The sequence below is a fragment of the Acanthaster planci genome, linkage group LG01, assembly GCF_054643075.1.
Source record: "Acanthaster planci isolate LZ-2023a linkage group LG01, COTS_SCS, whole genome shotgun sequence".
NCBI classification, from domain to species: Eukaryota; Metazoa; Echinodermata; class Asteroidea; order Valvatida; family Acanthasteridae; genus Acanthaster; species Acanthaster planci.
In genome coordinates, this window is record NC_141777.1 from 33,955,606 (window position 1) to 33,978,390 (window position 22,785).

The 22,785-nt window shown below is 39.8% G+C and overlaps 1 protein-coding gene across 2 annotated transcripts in view; it reads right to left on the bottom strand.

The window, feature by feature from the left end:
* LOC110987134 (uncharacterized) overlaps positions 1–22,785 on the bottom strand; it is a 68,348-nt gene that overhangs the window by 22,618 nt on the left and 22,945 nt on the right. For both annotated transcript variants that reach the window (XM_022249590.2, XM_022249591.2), the window contains 3 exons: positions 18,861–19,033; positions 7,908–8,014; positions 4,952–5,041 (listed from right to left, as the gene is read on the bottom strand). In XM_022249590.2, the coding sequence (XP_022105282.2) occupies positions 4,952–5,041; positions 7,908–8,014; positions 18,861–19,033 (370 nt within the window). The remainder of the gene's footprint in view (positions 1–4,951; positions 5,042–7,907; positions 8,015–18,860; positions 19,034–22,785) is intronic.

A 22,785-nucleotide genomic window follows, 5' to 3' on the forward strand; every position in this document is an offset into this window, starting at 1 on the left:
AAAGCTTTTGGACAGATTTTGAATGAATTTGAAAGGTTTTACATGTATGTGGGCTAAATAATCTGCTGCGTTGCACATGTATCTGTGTACATGTACAATGTATTTGTACAACTGCACTACACTCAGATGTACCCCTTCCCCTTCGTAGCCTCAGTCAGTGCAGTTTCATAACAAATTAGCGGTAACTTACTTCTTGCAAGGGTCATACTGCATGACAGTTTCATGTTGGTGAACAATAAGCTCTTTGTAATGAGGTATATGTAAATGTATCTGATTTTTCTCTTTAAAAGTTAAAAAACCATTTAGGCTAGCTTAGAAAACAAGCTTGTGTCAGACTGTTACAAGTGGTTTAAATTATAAAGCCACCGCTCAATCACTTTTACACACTTGTTCAAGCACAAGAATCCAAAGGACTAGTAGTACATGTAGTACACTGCAGTGACTGCACTATTCGGGAATTATGCCTTCAATTAAATTTGTGGCTAGGATGTAGGTTTGCGGGTACACCATGTAAAAATTCTCTTTTGGGAAGAGGTGTGGTTCTGAGAAGAACCGGTGAGTGTTCAACTTCCGCCATGCAAAGCTTCAAATCTTACTTAAATTTGTGGCCTTTATTCATCCATGAGACTCAGTAACTATCGTCACAAATGTAAGCTCAATTTGAAATGAGTAAAAAGTATGCCCTCTTGATTTCCGGAAAGGGGGTAAAATGCAGAACACCGAGTTTCTAACTATTGTATTAATTTATGTTTGCAGGGCCCCAATGAAAACCAGTTTGAAACTATTTGGGCATACCCTGGGTAAAGAAATGGAATAAAGCTCCAATTTTTGGCCATCTGCGGCAAATGCAGAAGCAACAGGAGGTGAATACATACACTAGTACCTGACATCTCTAGAGGCCAAGACACAGTAGCCAAGTTTCCTTAAAGAACAACCCCCTTGGCACCTGTAACTCCTCCATCACCTCAATAATGCCCAACTGCATCAATTTGAAAACACCACAAGAGTGAAGAGAATGCCCTCTTGATTTCTGGAAAGGGGGTAAAATGCAGAACACTCCTTGAGGGAATTCAGAGGGCTGGGAAAAAAGCAGCCAGGGGGATAGAGTGCACATTTTTGTACAAGTCCAACATGGTAAAAACAGATGTCCACTCTCTGCCGACACTAATGATGAATCTGTGGCACTGCTGATAAGCTCCAAGAAAGGAAATACAGCTTCACTGATTGTGAAGATCAGGGCATGAACTTTTATTTGTGTACTCTCTCAGCTGTGGGGCCAGAGCATGCCTGGAAATGTTCAAATTTGCATAACTGGCGCAATTTTACTTCATTGGAAATGCTCTCTATGTTTTGAACAAACCCTGAAGGTAAAAAAAAGAGACCCAGGGCTACCGTAGCAACCGGCAAGAGCTTTCAGGTCCGTCTCCAACAAGGTATAAGTACCTGCATATAGTGACTGTCCTGATGCACCTGTTAAAATACAACCGCGGGCGGGTCAGGTGGGAATTGAACCCACAATCTCATGCTATTAGGCCAAAAAAAAAAAAAAAGGTCTCTGGTCAGACCAAAGTTCCAGAATTGATGCAGCGATGTGGGTTTTTAGTTTTTTTTTTTAGTTTTTTATTTTAGGGGGATGGGGTTGGCTTTTTAAGACTGGCAAAGGACACGGAAATGAGTGGCATATTATCAAAGAGGAAAAGCTAGTAGTAGCACGTCGCACGTCATGCCCCCATTGTTGATCAGCTGGCTGCAACTTTGTAACCTACACTTGGTCTACTGTTTGTGTTTGACATCAACATTAAGCAGTCGTAAATCTATCACCTGGTACGAGGTACCCATAAACTTGTCTGGCTCCTTGAACAAATTGCCCTTCCAACCTAAGGACTTGTGGCTGGGAATCAGTCTACTTGCGAACATTCAGGCAGTGCGGAAATGGAGGGCGCTGTTTGGAAAATTTTGAGAGAAAAAAAACAGAAAAAAAGAAATATTGACGCGCATGTTCAAAATCAATGCATGCGCCGACCACAGACCGACTATTTTTTGGGGGGGCCTTACGGTGAAGGGCTATTAACCACTGCTTCAACTGAAAGGCATCTGACCTGCATGACAAAACTACAGTACACACCCCAAATAGAAACAGTATCATATGTATAGAATTATGTAGATATGCTTTAGGTAAGGACCTGAAGTACCGTACATGTATTACATACATTAAACACTGCTTGACTGAAGTCAAAGATAATTCTGTGAATATGGGGACCAATTTTTTAGTGTCTTAACCCACATATGATTTGTAAGTTTAGAACATCTGTATTCTTAACTTCCAAGAGTGACTAACTTATGCAAATTCCCAGCCAAACAAACAGAAAAACACATAGTTTGAAGTGATTTCACTGGGGCATGTTTTGGCGACCCAAACGATGAGCATGTTTCAGCTTTGGTCATTGGTTAAACATTTTTGCAACTTGGTTATGCCTCTAACTGCGACGTCACTGTTTTGACCAAACGAGAACCGAAGGTTTGAGTTGGTTCAGTGCCAATTCAAAATGGTGGAAAATGAACAGAACATTTTTGTCAAACCTCAAAATTGTTATGTGCAGTGCATAAAACAAATACTTTCTTCTAGAATGTAAGTGAAAAGAGAGAGCAAGGGTAGTGAGAGACACACCAAATACGGAGTGAAATTGGCATTCCTCCAACGGTGTCGTCTGCTTCCTTGTACTTACCTCTATCATATGACGTAACCGTTTCTGGTTCTTCGTTTTTCTGGGCCCCTCTTAACTCAAGCTTGTTCCTGGTTATTTGCTTTGACGTCACAAACATATCGGTATTTCTGGATAGGGGTCGCCAAAACACACCCCTGATATTTCCATGTCAAATTACTGGTACACAGGTCAGGAGTAATAGGGACGCCAAAAATGTCAGACTTTTGGACCCCAAATTTACAGAATGACCTTGAAGTCAGAACAGAGAACAAACATCAAGTACATGTATTGTCATTTATGATCAAAAATATTTCTGGATATAAAAGAAGGATTTCTGAACAGGTATGGTAGCTCTTAGCCTGAAGAAACCTGAAGCGACAAGACAGTGAGAAGTAGTTTACAGTTTCAGGGGTGGGAGGAAACCTCACAAGAATATTCACGCAACCATTTAAAACCCATGTCAGGTACATGTAGGAACTGACAACCCAATCTAGGAACTGACAACCCAATCTACATGTGGACTGGGCCAGAAATCGAACACGATACAGAGATTCGAGGGAAAGAAAGAACTATATCATAAAACCCTGACTCCCCTGAGTACAGGTACCTGGCACATGTATACATTGTGTGTCTACTTCATCAAGAGCCTACCAACAGATCAATGATCTGCAAGTGGGTTCTGTATCTACATGTACCTCCCTGAGGAACAAAAATACACTGGGCCGACCGGTATGGCTACATTCCTCAAACTCATGGTATACACTGTATTAATACTGTATTAATACACTATATTAATAAAAGGGCAAACTTACTGCAACGTACTGGTGCATGTGTATTATGCTGGGTTCAGGATGTGCATTCATATCTACAGAAAGTACAGTACATGTACATTGTACCTACTAAAGGGCGCCAAGGCCACAGAAAACACCTGTCAATTACTAGCTGTGAATTTCTAGCGTTTGATAGCCATAAAGGGTCTGACCTTCATTACTGTGGTTTAATTAACCCTAACGTTCCCCATCCAATCAATTTACAACACCAGAGTTTGTTGAAATTTCATGGGTTGAGTTCTGTGTAGACAGGACACTTACTACACTACGTACATGTACATGGAAAGTGTTGGGTTATGACGGGATGAGTACTGTACAGATGCAGTAGCGGTGTTGGGTTTTGACTGACTGGGTTTGGTCAAGTACTGCCCAGTACCTGCTGCTGGGTGTTTGATGAATAATGCTGCTGGTATGTGTGTTCCAGTAAACAATGGGGGTCATTTGGTCATGTACCTATGCTTAAGGAGTAGAATAACTTATTGAAGAGTGTTTGGTGACCTTACTTTTTTAAGAATTGTCAAAGAAAAAACAAAGAAATCTGAGCCCCCCTGAAAAAATAACTACAATTTTGTGTAGCCCAGGAGTTGTTGGATCTTGAAGGGATGAGTACACAGTGTCCCCATTAGTATATGACCAAGTATCCCCACTCAGCCAAAACCCAACAGTTACTGCCTGCTGGAGTTTGTTGGACTGAGTACTGATACAGCAAGTGGACTGTTGGAATCTGGCGAGTTAAGTACATGTACATACATGTACTGATACATCCCACCCAGCAGCGAAAGGGTGTTGGAATTGGACGGGTTGAGTCAGCTTTCTAGAAAAAAATGCTGAGAGGGTTAGGGTTACCCTCTAGTGCACTGCATGCAAGTTTTCCTAAAATTTGGCTGGATTTTAAGCATGTCTACATGTGCATGTAGTATGTTGATCATCACTGTATATTCAGCAATTTTTAAAACAAGTTTCGCAACACTAATTTCCCAGGATTTCACGGACAGGACTCAAATCCTGTATGCATACAAGCATGCACATACATGACCTCCAGCCTTCTGGTGATGTCTCCTCCACAAAGTTTCACCATGATCCATGGGCTGACTACTGTACTTCCCTTATAGATAGTACAGCCATGGTTCAGCTCTCCCCAAGGGCACATTGTGAATGTATGCATGCATGTACTAGTACATTGAATTTCACACTGGGGGATTCATGTAAATGTGGGTACTATAAGTAAAAGATTTGTTATTCATGCATAATGTATATACTGGCAATCAGTACCAAGATATGGACCAATAAATGTAAAACTCAAAGGGCAGAGGATGCATATTGAAAGGAGTTGGCCAACATGTAACATCACCAGCTCATGTACTTATGGACATGCGTGTACATGTAGTAAATGTAGATTACAAAAGCATATCATACCTGATGGATACCCAAATGTTTGCCCACATTGTCCGAGATGTAGAAAATTTTCCCTTTCCTTGAGATGAAGATTACAAATCCATTCAGAGCCTATGCATGGAAGAGACAAAGGGAAGAAACCTCAGGTTACCAAATGATTGCACATGAATTTGTACAAACTCAAATGTGCGTTGTCAGTTTGAAAGAAAGCTTGTAAATGTACACTATCTATCCACTCCTTTTAGAAATTCGACAACTTACAGAATTTTAGAAGTCTGTTCTGTACACTCTATGTAAGGTCTGTACATGAAAAGTGCACCAAGCCGTGCAGAGTACATGTACATACATGTACTACAGATATGTACATGTACAATGTACATGTATTTGTAACAAATATAAATTCAACAAATGATATGAAGTACATTGTGTAATATGTAAAATCTATTATCAACCTACTGGTATACACTGGTTTTTATGACACTACACACTCTAAAACATAAAGGACATGAAAAAAAGGAACTTTTGACATCATGCTTAACCCTTTTAATGCTGAGAGATTCCTGTCCACACCCAGTCCACATGACGTGTAACATCTAAACCCAAGTGTCAGGACTGGAGTGTACCAGTACACAAATGATCTACAACCAGGGCATTACTCAGCAATGCATTGGTACATGTACACGTACTATAAATCTCCAAACAGCCTGTTGGTTACCGTCGTCAAAAGTGCAGTCACCTTTGAGGTCTGCACTTGTGTATTTGTGCCACCTACTGGCATTTTCAATGCCTGTCACACACAGGGTATATCTTTACTGCACAAAAATTCGTGCTCTTCAAAGGCTTTAAATATACGCCGTAGAAACATTGCGTTCTTAAATTTTACCTCTAGTGTGATGAATATATCTTATGTTACACTTAATACATACATGTACATGTACCCAATGTGTCGAGAATGTCACTGCATGTCTGCAGAAAAATACAAAGGTCTACGAACAAAAAACAGCGTTAACCACTTCCTGGAAACCTTGGCCAAATGCTAGAATTTTCTGGAATACCAGTACGTGTACAGTAGTTGATGACGGTGAATGGGAATAAAGTATGAGAATGGCCAAACACCTGACAGTTGGTGAAATCATGGAAGGAAATGCCAGCTCTACAATGCCTAGCTGACTACTAATGTGGCCCATGGTAAATATGAACACAAACAGTACCGGAATATACCGGCAGTATACGATGTATGAAGTGAAAGGGCAACACTGATTTACCCTTGGGGGAGACATTTGTTCACAACCACCATTTCAATGGAAGGGTTTATGTACATGTAGTGCAATCCTTAAAAGTGCACCTGTGTATCTCAATTCTGTGATCTCATTTCACTTCCTGTAAAGCATCACTGTTGCTTTAGTATCGGTACCAGTACATGGCAATATCAGCCAAGGAACAACCCTTTTTCAGAATGTTTTCGATGCGCAAATTTGGGATTTGCAACTGAACAGAAAACCTGAGTAGGGCTGGTAAATGAACAGTGTCTTCCAGGGATGACATACCCTGTAGATATTGGTACATGTACAAGAATGTATCACCAACAGCAGAATGGCTAAAAGGGATGCCAAATAGTTTTCACCGATTGAAGTGAAGTATCGAGTTGTTCAGAAAAGTGTGCCTGGTAAAAAATCCTTACTTGGACCCTCTGAACAATATACACTAGCAAAAAGTGCAATGTCAATTGTCAATTCAAGATACCTCACTGGCAAATCCTGGCAAAGAAATTAATTGGTGGGCTGAGCTAAATTCACCCTCATAATATCACACCCCCTCGCTTAACATCAAAACCACATCCTTACCACCAGGTCACGCAATATATACAGTGTGAACCGATGCATGCACGGTACGGTAAATAGTCTTGAACCATTAAATAACAACAAATTCCCAAAAGAGAACAAAGAAATATAAACAGAATAACAAGATCAATACAACGCTCTCTTCTTTGATTTAAAAGCCTGGACAACTTGTCTGTTTCCTCTTTATCCCCTGAGTGCTGTTGTACAGTACGTACATGTATACATGTAGGCCTACACGTTACCCTTAGTCTACTGGTAGATCACAACGACATGTACACTTCTTTAAAACACGACAAAAAGATGCAGTGGATTAGGCAAGTAACAACATGTAAACTTCACGTTCAGTTATGATGTTCCCAAAAAATGTAATAAATTTTTGCTAATAACACTTGAACATTTTGAACTGTCGCACACATACATGTACATGTATCTGAAACGTCATGCAGGTCACTGAACCTAAACCAGAGCACGTGATTTGGTTTCAATAAAAACTCACCCGATGATTAAAAAAAGATGAACAAATACTTTTCGCCCATCTGTTTGGACTGCAAACAGCAACCAAGAACTTCTTGTGAAATCTAAACCCGTCAAGTGTCTTTACTCTGGTTGAATTGAATTCCGGTGTGGTGACTCACATACATGTACATGTTCAGCACATGTTTTTGGTGCACACCTATGAAAGTGACTACATGTAGGCTGGCTCTGCCACATTTGGTGTCAGATATACACATATAGATGCACATGTACACATATGTACCGGTAGCGGTGGCATACTGCCAACTGGTACCCATACACATTTGTAAGTAAGAGGGCAAATTACAGGAGAGAGGGACCACATTTCATTGAGTCACTGTGTGACTGGTATACTCCACTTGCTCTTCTGCAATAAGAAACTCCTACATCAACTTAAACGATTTTTTAAGTAATTCTAAATTGGGTTTCCTTGGCATACGTACCAGTGCATGTGGGTGTGCATGCGCTGTAATTGGGAATTGTTTTGCACACACGTAAAAAGAAAGTTTTGCTTTCTTTTCATTTGAATTAATTTAACTAAAAAGACATGTAGTGTTGACCATATTGCTGTGGTGTCCTCATTTTCCATAAGAATACCCACAATTCAATTTGTATAGACATACCTGAAGCATGAGGGTACCGTCGTTCCAGTCAGCAGCCAATTCCTTTGCAGGTTCTTCGCCTGCCGTTATAGCTTTCTGGTTCAGTTCCTCTAAGAGTGCATTACCCTCTGCCAACAAAAGAGAATGCAAATTCAGCAACTGGACAAAGGATGCAGGCTGCAGTAAATGCAATTTATTTCTGCATATCTAATGATCACAATGCATATCTTGGTCCACCAGTACTTGTACTAGCCCGGTCATGAAAGAAACAAAATGTCATGGGTCATTCCGTGAGGTTGGGGCACAATTTGCGATGGTGTCAATTGTTACCTGGGTTCCATAACAATGAACAGCTATTTCCCTACATGTGGTTTCCAAATTGACATTTTAATACATCTTGCAAAGCTGAATACAGAGGGGTGTGTTATTTTTCCAGACCTACTCTCAAGGTCATGACAAGTGGTAACAGTATGTACCCTAGCAAGGACACCATCACAAATTGTGCCCCAACCTCATGGAATGACCCATTTATCATCAATGAAACCTTAACACCAACTGGGCCGTCCAATTTGTCCCATAAATATCACACAATGTGGCAATGGAAACTTCATGGCAAGAATTTATACATTAAAACGAGCATGTTGACTTCAGTACACAATTGGTAACTGAAAAATAAACTAGAGCAGCAAAGCCGCCATGGCTCGCTGCTTGTTATGAATTTGAATTTCTTTCCTGTAATAACAGGACAGAAAGAGACATCCAAGTTATGCAAATATGGCTGCTAAATTAAACAAGAAAATACCAACCAAGCTTCATCAAAATTTTTTACAAGATTAGTTGACATACGACTGCAATACAGATGTACAAGATATTTTATCGACCTTAGCAATAAAATTCATTGTACTCTAGGAGAAATATCCTAGTTAGTGCTGTGTGTAGACTGTGTGTTGAAAGGCGCCTGTCGTTTAAAGTAAATCAACAAAGACCTCCAAAAAGGGAGATACAGGAACAAAGGCTTCACAGTTCTTTACAGGAGAGAGGAATGCCTATAGACGGACTCAGTGACAAGAAACAAGAGCCATTACTGCGGTGTCCCCACGCAAGTGAACAAAGGGATGCACACTGAATGCCTCTTCATCAGGCAAAGGGAGTGCACTGCTAACCAAAATCACCTGCTTGTCAAGCCTACGAATGCGCGCGCCTGAGTGACGGGGACACCGCAGTAATGGCGTCATCGAATCGGTCAATAGAATGTGGGTCCAGTACAGTCAGACTAGACCTGGATGATTATATAAGCAGTGCATTTGTGAGTTTGATGGATGGTACACAATTTAAATTCCTCTAAAGTACAGTTCTGTACTTTGTATCCAACCCTATCATCCTATCCTCTACAATTCTACCCCCATCATCCATATCGCATCATCCCATATCTATATGTACCATGTCTACTTTGACTGCACCCCTAATCTTATCTATCTCCAATCCCACATCCATCTTATCTTTCCATCCATATCCTACTTCACCCCTCCATCATCCTATCCATCTCTTACTCCACCCCTCCCCATCATCCTATCCATCTCCTACTGTACTCTGTCCCTTTCCCATCATCCAATCCATTTCCTACTCCACCCCCTCCCCATCATCCTATCCATCTCCTACTCTACCCTTGCCAATCATTCCCTTCACTTCTTACTCTGGCTGTCCCATCATCCCACTAATCCAGCCCAACCATTACACCAGCCTTATCCAGCATTTCATCCACTTTCTACAAACATGTACCTTGTTCCCATGATCCTCCTCCTACACGTGCCTCCCAACAAACATCCTGTCACTAGGAGTTCCCCCGCCCCCATCCCTTACATTTTTCCCACATACTGTACATGTACATTTGTATGTGTCTGAACACTGTCTATACATACATACATGTTCATGTCCATTACAGGAGTGCTCAGTACATAGGTACATATGTATTGTATGTACTACAGGGTAAGTACACAATACAACACAAACGTTATCATTCAATTTATATATTTTTTTAATTTATTTCATTTTTCATGATATTCATCAGTTTCTAAGCATTAATTACATATGAGACTATTTAACTACTGATGGAATTCCAAGCGGAAGCAAACTAGCACTCAATGGCACACTTTAACACCTATGGACCTGCAAGGAAAAACTTAAACATTTGAGGCCGGCCAGCCAGATGGATGGACGGACAGAAGACGTTTATCAGTATTACATAGGCTCGCACTTGCTTCGCAGCTCGCCAAAAAAGGCAGTTACAGATTTACAATATATGGTAGCAGTACATGAACATCACTTGCACGTACATGAAGTGTAGTACCAACAATTATTAACTTGGTGTTTGCCATAATGAAACTCCCGGTATGTACATAAACTACACGTACATGTATGTATTTACTGCATTCATTAATCAGAAAAAAAAATCACTAAGAGGACACGGGGCATAGTTGAAAAACTTATTCTAAATGTGAGGACCTGAAGATAAAGATCAAGTACATGTACATGTGCGGTACATGTATACATGTACATGTACATGTGCGGTATATGTATACATGTACATGTACATGTGCGGTATATGTATACATGTACATGTGCGGTATATGTATACATGTACATGTACCGTATATGTATACATGTACATGCACATGTATAAGGTGCGATAATGACCAACCTCAACAAAATTAAAAACAATACAAAAGAAAAAAACCACAAAAGAAAAATTAGAGGAATGCGGTTGTGAACAACCACAGAGCTGCTGCGGGTTCAGAGCCTTTTCCAAACATCATTTGTATATTTTGTGAGCTATTTAATTCTGAGAAAAAAGTCTTTTAGAAAGGGTGATTCCCACAGTCCCAGTAATCGGGCCAGTCCTTACTTTTTTTCAGACCACAGAAGCTGGAACTAGCATGAACTGCGTGGCACAGGGCATTTCCTCACATGTGCCCTGGTAGTGGCTGCAAGGTACATGCGTAGTATGCACCAAATTGAGGGCAAAGGTCACCAAGTACACAAATTATATCACACGATTTTACTAGTAAATAGTGCTATTGCTTCATACTTGTCTCTTAGCCACTTTTTGCCGGGGATTCCGGATCCGGACACGTATGCTTCATATGCCTGGCCTGGGGTCTCCGAACTTGGACATAAGGAACAGGGCCTTGTAACAAAAGACCGTACTCTGAACACAAAAAACCAGGCTGCTGGGCATTACCGATATTTTTTCACTCTCAAAAGTGGAGATAATCCAGCCTTGTTTTGAAACAGTATACCATGATTTGGGGCAATTAGAGCCACCGGGGACAAAAGCACTCCACCACCGCAGTGATGAGCCACACAGCCCACTGCATACTAATCTGGTCCCTATTGAAAAGAGGTCAGCAGCACACTGAGCCAGATTGTGAACAAAATAAAGTTACATAACACTGCACAATCTGGGCTCTGTTTACAAGGCTGCAGGCCTGGCTGAAATATTCAGGAGTCAATAGCATTTGTCCATCAGGCTAGAGTGGACGCCAGACAGTCTTTCACATGTTTGTTAGTATCCAGTAAATGTAGATAGGAATTTTTAAAGAATTTTGAAAACAGAAAAAAAAATGATAAATATCCCGGCCCAGCATCATCAACATTGATAACTGCCCCGGCAGGAAGTGGTTAATTACAAATCGTGCTAATCTGCACGTACATGTACATGTACATCTGAAATTGGTGAATTGAAATTTGCGTTTTTTTCTGCAGAATTTGGAAGTAATTGGAGTTAAGTTCCAGAAATTATGACAGGAAGAAAGTAGTCACGTACATGCAAATTTGTATACATGTAAATCTTAAAAACTAATTAAAAATTAACGAATGAGGTCATAATGACAACACTTCAGAAACGCTGTCAGGGACTGACTGTTAACATACTGAGTGAATTTCACAAGGATCTGACATTGCCTAATATGTAGAATTAAAAATCGTACATTTTGGTGACGTCATCATGACATCACATGTTTTTCCATCAAACGGGTATCTAATAGACATACTGAGGGTCTAGCAAAAGAATTTTGATTATATACAACGGGTTTGCCCTTACCCAACGTATATTTATAAGCACTGTATGCTCAGTGCTTGTCCGAGAGCTTGCGAAAAAAACCTCACAAGCTTACTCGGGTGGGACTCGAACCCAAGGACCTCCAGCTTACAAGTGCGGATGTCTTAACCACTCGACCACCGAGCTTGCCGGGGTCGGCTGGCCGGTCCGAGTCAAATGAAGCAGCGGGTACCGCGAACTATTATCAAGATGTATTTTTGCGTTGGGGAGATGTTAATTATATACAACGGGTTTGCCCTTACCAAACGTATATTTATACGCACTGTATGCTATATAATTGTATATAATTAACATCTCCCCAACGCAAAAATACATCTTGATAAAAGAATTTTGAAAAAAACTTGTTTGGGTCAGGAGATATGTAAAAATGTATCATGACGAATGTCTTTTAGGATCATCCTTGGGTGGTGGTCAAATTACATGTATATGCAAATTTCAGGGCAAACACTCTTACTAAAGTCCCAAAGTGGGCAGAAGAATTACTGAAACAAAAAACACCTAAAAACCAGTTATTGTTAAAAATTGGATTTTTTCTTCATCACGACGTCACTATTTTGTAAGATATTTCAATTCTTTCAATCTGGATTCATAATTTAAAGCATGTCTCTTAATCCTATTAACACCAACTTGTGTACTTTGGAGAAGTTTTTTATGCCGAAAAATCCGGTATTCTGATGTGGGTCACGTTTTGACTTAGTAAAAATCACCCTAACCCTTATCGTCCCATCAGGCGCATTGACATGTATAAAATGGGTGTTGCACAATCACGCATTTTTTCAACCTTTTAACCCCAATATTTTCTCCAAAAACTGCCGCAGACCGTATGTAAACCTGCTTATTGTTAGAACTGTAAAAAAGAAAGACATTTTGAGGGGTTTATGTTGCTGTCTCTTGAGGAGTGTTCTATACTTCACCATCCCAAACCACAGAACGAAAACAATAGCTGCTTTAATTGCCAGTGTAGCCGAAGCAGCTAATGAATGGAATACAGAAGTATAGGTATATAACAGCTACTGAGTAAAGTACATGTTGCTAACCTTTTGGTATTAAAAAAAAAACCTACAAAAGCGACTCGTCAAACAATAAAGGATAATCTTTTGGTATTAAAAGAAAAGCAACAGGATACAGGAAAATGACATTAATGGGTCATTAGGCAAAGCATGCTCCTATGACTGCCTGTCCGAAGCCCGGCAAATGGCTATATATCCATCCTTCTCAGGCAGGTTGAAATAAAAGGACCATTTGGTGCAAGGAACAACTTAATAAGAAGAATTAATTATGCAACAATCCTAATGGCTTCAGTGGTGCAAATATAATCAAATCGTTGAATTATTCACACTACTCCTGCCCAGTTGAGGGACGCCAATAAGCACAAAGTCACACACAAAGCTGTACCCCTGTGATGGCAATTAGAAAATTAGCCAACTAGAACCAATTCCATAAATGGTTATTGTAATTTTGATCCTATGTATGCTACAATACCTATATGTACAAGTACAAAGGCTACATGTACCGGTACATGTACAGCACTGCACAATTGTACCGGTACATGCATGTACTCTACACCCACATGCATGTACCAGTATATGCACATGTGCATGTATGTAGTCCAAGTACATGTATGTACACCGTTGCCTGTGAATTCGGCTCCGATCTAGACATCAGGCCCTCTAACTTTTTCTGATTTGTACACTGTAGGTTAATGTAGCCAGTACGCAGATTGCAGAAGTTTTGAATAAATTTGCACCTGCCCTTCTTGTGCCATCTGCCCACAGTCAAAAATCACAGCGCGGCTGCTTTTAAGTACAGCAGTATCGGTGCGCAAGCCTCCAAAGCTTATTTGATAAATGAGAAAAAAGTGCACGTACCTGGTATGAGAAAACCCCGATGCCACCACCCAGTGCTGGATCACTACCACTGTTACATGTACATGTAGGCCCATCAGCCTCACTGTCAAGTTTAGGAGGCGCACAGTCAAACACCATTATTATAACAAGGTTGCTGGGATTACCTTGTTAGAACTAAGGACTTTGCATTATCAGTATTGAAACAAAAGAATGCAAAGACTTGGGAATCTGACATTCTTCTTTTTATAGGATGCATATACTACAGTAGTTAACTACTGGTGCTTGACTGTACCAAATGCTTGCCTACATGTACAATGTACATCATACTTCTGATCTCAAGAAATAATAATAATGTAGTAGCGTTTATTTTGCCCAGATTCCATAAAATAAAAAGTCTTCATCAATCTTCCCTGTGGATAGTCTAGAATGATTCTACTTGCCAAACGAAGTGAATAACACGTGTGGACGTTTCTTAATTCTAAGTAGTTCTGACAAATACTCAGGAGCTTATCTGCAAACAACTTTGAATGATAGCAGGAGAATTTTAAAGTGAATTGAAAACCTGCCGATAGCCAATGTAAATCATAAAAGATTGGGGTTACATGTACATGTATATAATCTCTTCTGGAAGCACCAGACACCAATCATGCAGCTGCATTCTACACTCTCTGTAATTTAGAAACTTGCACATTTCAAAGACCATAAAACAAGCTATTATAAGAAATCCCTGTGAGCGCGTAGCACATACAAACTTCTAATCGGACATGTAATGTGCACTGCTTTAAACATAACCGTGGGAACATGCATGGTCATTGTTCTCTCTAGATTAACCCCCCCCTTGTGAGTAAGGGCAGAAGCACCATGTGAGCTCGAGTGAAAAATACAGACACAAAATAAACAAAAAAATATAAAAATACAGGTAGCTCATCTTCCCCTTTTTATGAACATATACGGTACATTACCTGGTCCATGTATATGTACATGTACATGTATATGTAGATGTAGTAAGTGCTTTACTTATGACAGTCACAGATGAGACGATTAAAATGTAGTGCAATGTACAGTATGCTCATATGTACCAGTATGCTACATCTGCTGTACACAGTTCTTGTACTGGTACACAGGTGAAAAAATTGGCCTTCCTCCTTTTGGGTAGACACAGTGAATTGCCTGTCCTCTATATGAAAGTACACTGAACTCTCCACCAAGTTTACATGCATGACTGCAGTGACTGCAGCCACTGAATTACAATGGTACACTGCCTGACTGCCACAATAACCTACATGTACTGTCAGGGGTAATAACCTTTACTGACAGTCCTGCACTCTTGTGCATAGTGACCACAGATTGCCTGGCAGCTCTCTATAATAAAACCCTCCTCCATCAATGTAGCTACGAGTACCGGTATTATCCGCTGACAGAAAGAAATGCCTTTTACAAGAACTACTGCTCGCAGACAGAAAAGAATGGCAGGTTCTCCTCAAGAATGATTTATACCTACATGTATGTACATCGTACTCAGACCTGCCAAGTTTCAGAAATTCCAGTGTGTGAGATTGTTTTGTCCAATTGAAACCCATGTCCATTATAATGCATAATCATATCGTGACATCATCATTTGAATAAAATATTCAAAACCAAATGAAAGTTAATGCATGAAATGCTTGGGATCTCTTCAGGGCTCGTTACAATTCTTTAAAAAAAATCCCAAAACTAAATCACATTGCGATTTGTTTTCAACTGATGTTTTCAAGTTAACATTTATACAAAATGTCAATGAAAAATTTGGAAAAAGTTTGAGAGCATGGCTCATGTACTAAATGTACATTCTACAGCGCTCGTCTACGACAGAACGGAAACTTTACAGCGCGGCAGTTGTGTTGCCGATCTACATATGTATTTATGCTGCATCTGGATCTGTTGTTTAGACCTAGGTCTTCACTCTACGCAGAGACGCCGAGAAAATAGACCTAGCCAAAGCTCTAGAAGCCGGTTTTGGAGACGGCCTACAAGTGGCGCGAGTCATCAGTAGTGCATAGCCGTTAGTTAAGGTGCACGTGGCAACTAGTTCCACACGTGTACTCAGGACGCACACAATTCACAAGCTTTGCCACTCGCTGCCACTGTGTGTGCCATGTGTCCAGGTGAGCCTTGACTAAAGGCTATTACGTAATACAGTGCAGTGCGCGCGTGCAGTACAGAGAAAGAAAATTGATGCACGCGACCGACCTTGTTGTCCAATGCCTGAGTTTTTGTGAATTATCTTCATCATTTGCAGAATGCGTGAGATTTTGAGCTTGATGCATGTGAGCGTGAGATTTGGTCAAATGCATGTGTTACACGCCTGATGCGTGAGACTTGGCAGGTATGATATACACATACAGGTACATGTATGTCTCAAAGTACATGTTGATCCGAATTCAGATTATTCAAACTAGTATGGTGTATACAGTTAGTCACTTCGCGATGTGCTATACATTATAACATGTACTAGTACAGTGCATGTCGTACATGTACATTGTACAATGCTCCTTGTTGGTTCACAGTAAGGTCGTATTAAGAGGCACAATTCCCATGAAAATTACTGTACCATTTTACTGTGACATGCCCCTGCGTACATTACGTGTAATTGTATGTACTGGTACACTGTACTGGTACCGGTACATTAATGTATGCATGTTTGATATTTCAAACTTAATAACATGCTGTCCTTGGCATTATTAGGCATGTTCTGCCAACATTTCCTTGCAAGCTTAATCTTAATTCCCTGACTCTGCACCGGATTGTTTTATTCTGATAGGATCCATTTTCCCGCAAGCAAAACACTGGGAAAGTGACAATACCAATTACATGCACACATGGAATATGAACCTTTGGCAGTGTTATGACTGACTTGCCTAGCAATTTACCAAAAATAATTATATGGCATTTAATAATTCTGGCAGACTCACAGAGTGCCACAAGTGATCAGATTTCACAGATGTAATCTGATCCCTGATGACCAGCTTGCTTGTTCAGACCAGGGTTTGTAGCTCTATGTTCTCAAACTAAGGCCTTTGATCAGGAACTGTACCTGGGGGTAAGCAGATGGTGTTGTGCAACCTGCAGGTGATTTCATGCAATGGCCTATTAAACTAAAACTTCATTTTCGCCAAATTTCTTTACATATACTGTACAACAACTTCCATTTCACTAAAGTTAATAATTATGTAAGTCTGGGACTCATGCAATAACTTTTTCATATACTAATAACTTGAAGAGCAAATTCAACACAGGAATAAATACCGTGTATGGTACATGTATGTGCTTGGCCGGTTTTAAATTAGTGTTTACCAGAGTTTACTTCCATTTTCCCAAACACCCCCGTCCATTTTGTGGTATATTCCTAGTGGAAGTTGTCCAAAAGAATATCCTTATATGGATTTGGCACGCGCATGGCACGCGCACACAGACTCTTGGCCGATCAAAATCGATTAAACTGTTAATCAAATGTTAATACATGTACAGTGTCAAGTTGCACACTGTTGAATAGAGAGACTGCCTGAGGTATTTATTAAGGGTGTGAATTAAATTTAATTTAAAAAACAATCCATCCCGTTTCTGAAAAATTTCCCATACTGTTTAAATACATGTGTAAACGTCCTACCCTTACCATGGTGTCACTGAAAACTTTAAACACAGCAAATGCAAATAGTTGACACGAATTTCTGGTGATGAATTCATGGTATTCCTTTGGTACATGTACAATACAATGCATGTCTGAGCAGTAAAGCATTCTGACAATCAAATTACATTTTACGAGCATTGTTTACAATAATAATGAATGCCAGATTGCGTCAATCAAACCGTCAAACCTCTAAAAGGGGCCGTTCTGTTCATACAATTGGGAAAATCTATAAACGGATTTTGACTTTTTTTCGTTTAAATGTGTAAACGTCCCACCCTTAGTATTTTCCCTGAAATCAGCACAATTCATAACTGTTCAGTCATCACAAAAACGACAGCCATTGGCATAATCTTTGTTGTTACCCTTCTATCACTACCAACATCTGCAGCATGCAGATATTCAATCTGTTAACTTCCTCTTGTCAGGACTGAATGAGACTGGATTATGAGAAAAAACAATCGGATAAACACATCTTGACACCACATTCTCATGTTGCGCATCCGGTCGGGTTGACCAAAATATTATACACATATACATGCAAACCAAATCCAGACCTATAGGTAAACCATGCAATCCAAACTCCGAAATTGACCTGACCTAACCTGACAAAAATTAAGGTAAACCCGAACCAAACCAACCTAAAAGCCAACTGTCCTCTCCCTCAAAAGAAACACCCCCATATAGCTACCAGTATAAGTATGGTAGCTCAGGAAAAAAGTTGTTCGCATTACATGATTTCTTTTGGAAAAATTATCCAAAGAATTAAAAAGGTTGCAATGTATCTTTTTGACAATCGTGTTGGGAGTGTAGAAATTAATATACCATGAAAAAATTCATGCATCTTGGTCATGCCAAGAACTCTGACTCTGCAGCAATAATGCAATGTGAATGTCTCAACTGTTTCTTGTTTTTTCTTCTTGTTTGAGCAGTTGAATTCAGGTTTGTGTGCAGCTTAATTCAGGTTTTACCAAGGCCGTTATACTGAACCAACCCAAAAATCACAAACACAAAACTAAAATAGACCAGACCTGACATACAGTAATGGTAGAAAAACCGACCCGACCTGACCCAACCTGCTGAAAAATTGGTTTGTGGTACCATTAGTTTTGGCTTCGGGTCAGGTTTCAACACCACCGGGGTACCAGTACATGTACATGTATGTATGTACAATGTACAACCTTTCTCACCAACAGCAACTCCCAATCAAAATGGCTCTCCATACATTCCAAATCATTCCAACACATAAACAAACCAGAAGCCATTTGAGGTAAACACTACATGTACTGGTAGCTGTTCACATATCGACACAATCTGATGAACACTTGCATGCATGTACAGTGTACCTTTCTGAGAGAACTTCTTCATACGGAGGTAGCTCGTGATGAGGCGTATGATGGAGCCCTTGTCCAGCCGGCTGGTAATCTCTTCTGGGTAGGGGAGGAGCTTGGCGAGGGCAGCAATCTCCACCCCTTCCTTGTCACGTCTCATCTTGGCAGCATAGCGGGACCGCTCCGCCCTGCAAAAAAGGACAATCAGGGAAAGGTCCTGATATTAAATTGGCTCTGGTCCATGGATGAAAGGAATCTTGGTTGCCGACAATACCTATCAGTATTCATATTTAAATGGCAAGTTTACCTGGTCACAAATTCTGAATGTTCCATGGGAGACCTATGTGACTCATGGAGGTAGCAAACTTGCTAGTCCTACATAATCCGTCCACTATCATTTGCATCATTTTGAGAATGCATACCAGTATGCACATTAGCTAAATGTGACCCAAACAACAGAAAAAAGGGCCGGTACATCAGTGATTACCATGTTAAAGGAAACCATTACCAAGTACCAGCTGCAAGGGGTCTAATAATTCTTACTTCTTATAGTTTGCAAAAAAATTTGGAGACACTATGTTTCTGATGGGGTACATCTTGCCTAAGTGCATGCAATTTTGTGTACATGTACCGCCACATGGCTGAATAGGTTTCCATAGAGACCCATGTATGTACATGTATGTTAAAAATTTGTAAACTGATACAGACTGTACACTTACACATAACATTTATGTTAAATTCAACTTCCTGTTAAATTCATCTTTGATATATCTACAGATGTTACAATCTGTGGTCTACAGATACATGTACCAAGGTACTGGTACATGTTCATTGGGACTTTGGGGTCCATATTCATATTAGTAAGCTGCTAAATGCCTAGTTGACTGCTCCATGGTTTCCTGCTTCCTGTACTTTCATATTCATAAAACCCAGCTAAGGACATTCCAGGTAGTTGTCAACTAGGATTTAGTTAGTTGTCAACTTAGCGGTTGGCACTGTCCCAAAGCGCAAATTACAATATGGGTCAGTTTCACTTTCAATAGGATTGGTATGTTTATGTGGCTAGACAATAGAGTTGTGTATGTACAAACTGCTGTGTGCGTCTACATAATGCAACATACAAACTGTTCTGTGTTATCCACATCGTAAACACACATGTTCAAAATGGTAGATACACGAGCAGGCAACAGAAAGAAAAGAAAAATCTAATTATTGTCAGGAAGAGAATTTATTCATAGCTGAAATTATGACAAATACAAAGATGTCAACGACAGTAAACATAAAGATGCAAACACTAACCGGAAGAAAGCCAATGCTTAGCAGAGCCAAACATAAAAATGAAAGGTTTGGTTGTCAACCAGAGACTTAGAGGTACCCAAGACCACCTCTAAAGTTAGCAGACAACTTAGCAGTCAATTAATCTTAGCAGCATTTTATGAATAGCACTTAGAATCCAACTAGGCTTAGTTGGCAGTTCGGGGCCAATTTAGTTCCCAACTAGGCTTAGCAGCATTTTATGAATATGGGCCCAGATGTACATGTACTACTGGGGTTCAGGTACATCAGGACCCCAAAGTTTCCCTAGGAGTATTTCAGGTGTTTGGAGGGTCTCCCCTCCATGCTCTCTCAAAAGCTTTTAAGTTTCAAACCTTTGCCTCTTACTGGTATTTCTCACAATACTTTACCTGAAATACATGTAAAGAACCTGTTTAAATTGAAAAGAGCACTGAAACTACTTCGGTAAAAAAAACTACTTCAGTAAAATAATATGAAAAGTACTGTACAGGTACATTTAAATGAAAATATCAAACTCAGGACTTTTTGCTGAGTAATGTCCTGGAGTTCCACTGTGTTAAAGCCAATTATAACTGGTTACCAATCATTCTCTCTGGCAAAATTTGCATGATAGCCAGACACCAAACCAAACTTACATGTATCTAGTATGAACCTGAAGATGTCCAGACATGATGTAATGTATAGTATGTCACACTGGCTAATGCTGGTCTGTACTGTACTGGTAGGCCTACATGTACATGTACATGTACATGTACGGTACCAGAAATACTTCCGCCAGTGTCTTTACTGTATTTTAGATGATCATAAATGAACTAAATGTACTAGTACAGTATCTATTGTAATACAATTTGTATAACACACCTTTCCCAATCTGAAGTTACATGTACATGTATGCCATGGGTCATGTGTCAAGTACAGTATGTGTGCCTGTACACGTACGACATGTTATTATTACTATTATGATCATCATATACATGTATTTATGGTAATGACACCAAGGATTCCTCAAAAGCGTCCTATATAGCACTGTAGCTCGCAAGCCTGAAGAAACCTGTAGAGAGGAGACAGTGAGATGCAGTAACAGTTTTAGAGGTGGGAGGAAAACCCAATCCACATGTGGACCGGGCCGGGATTCGAACTTGGGCTGCAGAGGTGGAAGGCGAGGAAAGAACCACTACACCAACCTGACTCCCCCTAAGTGCAGTACCTGTACATGTACTGTACATGTACAGTGGATGTGCATGTGCATTGTAACTTGAAGTTTTGAAAACCAACAGTCATACATATAGTTAACTACAAGTACCGGTACACAATGCATTAACAGTGAAGTTACCACTAATTACCGGTATCGTGTATTTAAATGGAAATTTCACTATGCATGTTTCATACATGTGTGTTTTAAATTGTCAATGTACATGTATGCATCAGCATCATATTTGCCCACAGGGCTGAAAATGCCTTGTTTGAAATCCTAATTGTACAGTACATTTATATATAAATAAAAATTCTTACAGGCCACATCACACATTCTACGGTACATTTCATGTGAGACTGGCATAATCTACAAGTACATACATTGTACATTGTATCAGTACATGTACATGTATATGTACCAGAGTTCCATTCCAAGTCTTCCTACCGGTATGCTCCCACGAAGCAACAAGAGGCTTTGTTACTGCAGTCAAGAGAGAGTAAAGGCTTAGCCAAAGAAAGAATTAGCCAAAGAAAAGGCCTATAACATCCCAGTAATCCATAGCAACTGTTGTGTGTACACACAAGTATCGTATGTGTACTGATATGCTCTGGTATACTGGTATGTATGTTGAATATCCCAACATGGTTCTTGTGGTTCACAATATACGGTGCCAACCAAGTGGGTGCCACCGACAGACAATTCACTCTCCAAATCTGTCGATGGCACTTTGAAGTGCCATTTATTTCCTCCACCTGGGCAAACTGTGAACTGCTCTTGCACAGGGTAAAGTCGCTTAATCTAGAAAATGTTTTTACTATACCTGTGAACGTACACTGTAAAATACCGGTATACACGGAACAGCAAATTCATTTCCTGCACATTACAATATCCATTAAAATTTTAATCTACTGTACATACATACATGTACATGTTCATGTACATATACAGGTAAGGGCACATTTACTGGTACATGTACCAGTGCATTTGTGCACACTTCAATCAACCTGCTTTGGAAAAGTCAATTTGCTAACATGTTTTCTTGTCAAAGAAAACAACTGAATGAGACATGTTCTTATTGTTTTACCAATGCGTACATACGTGTACTGTTAATGTACTGTACACGTACATGAGGGTACAATATATCAGGCTCAGTCAGATATATTCTTTTACATGTAAATACTGTGCTTTTTTAATATCATTATTTTTTGATATACTGTATGTATGACACATACATGTACATGTAATTTAAAAAGTTACACGTAACTCCTTTATGAATGATATCAATTTGGAAATAACTGTTGATTTGATTTTATCTTCATGTACATGTTCATGTACTGTACAGTGCAGGGCCAACATGTACTGTACCGTACATTACAAATCATGCACAGCTGCTCAGAATTTACATGCACAACATAATGCATGTGTACTGGTCTGTTTGTGCTATGTACT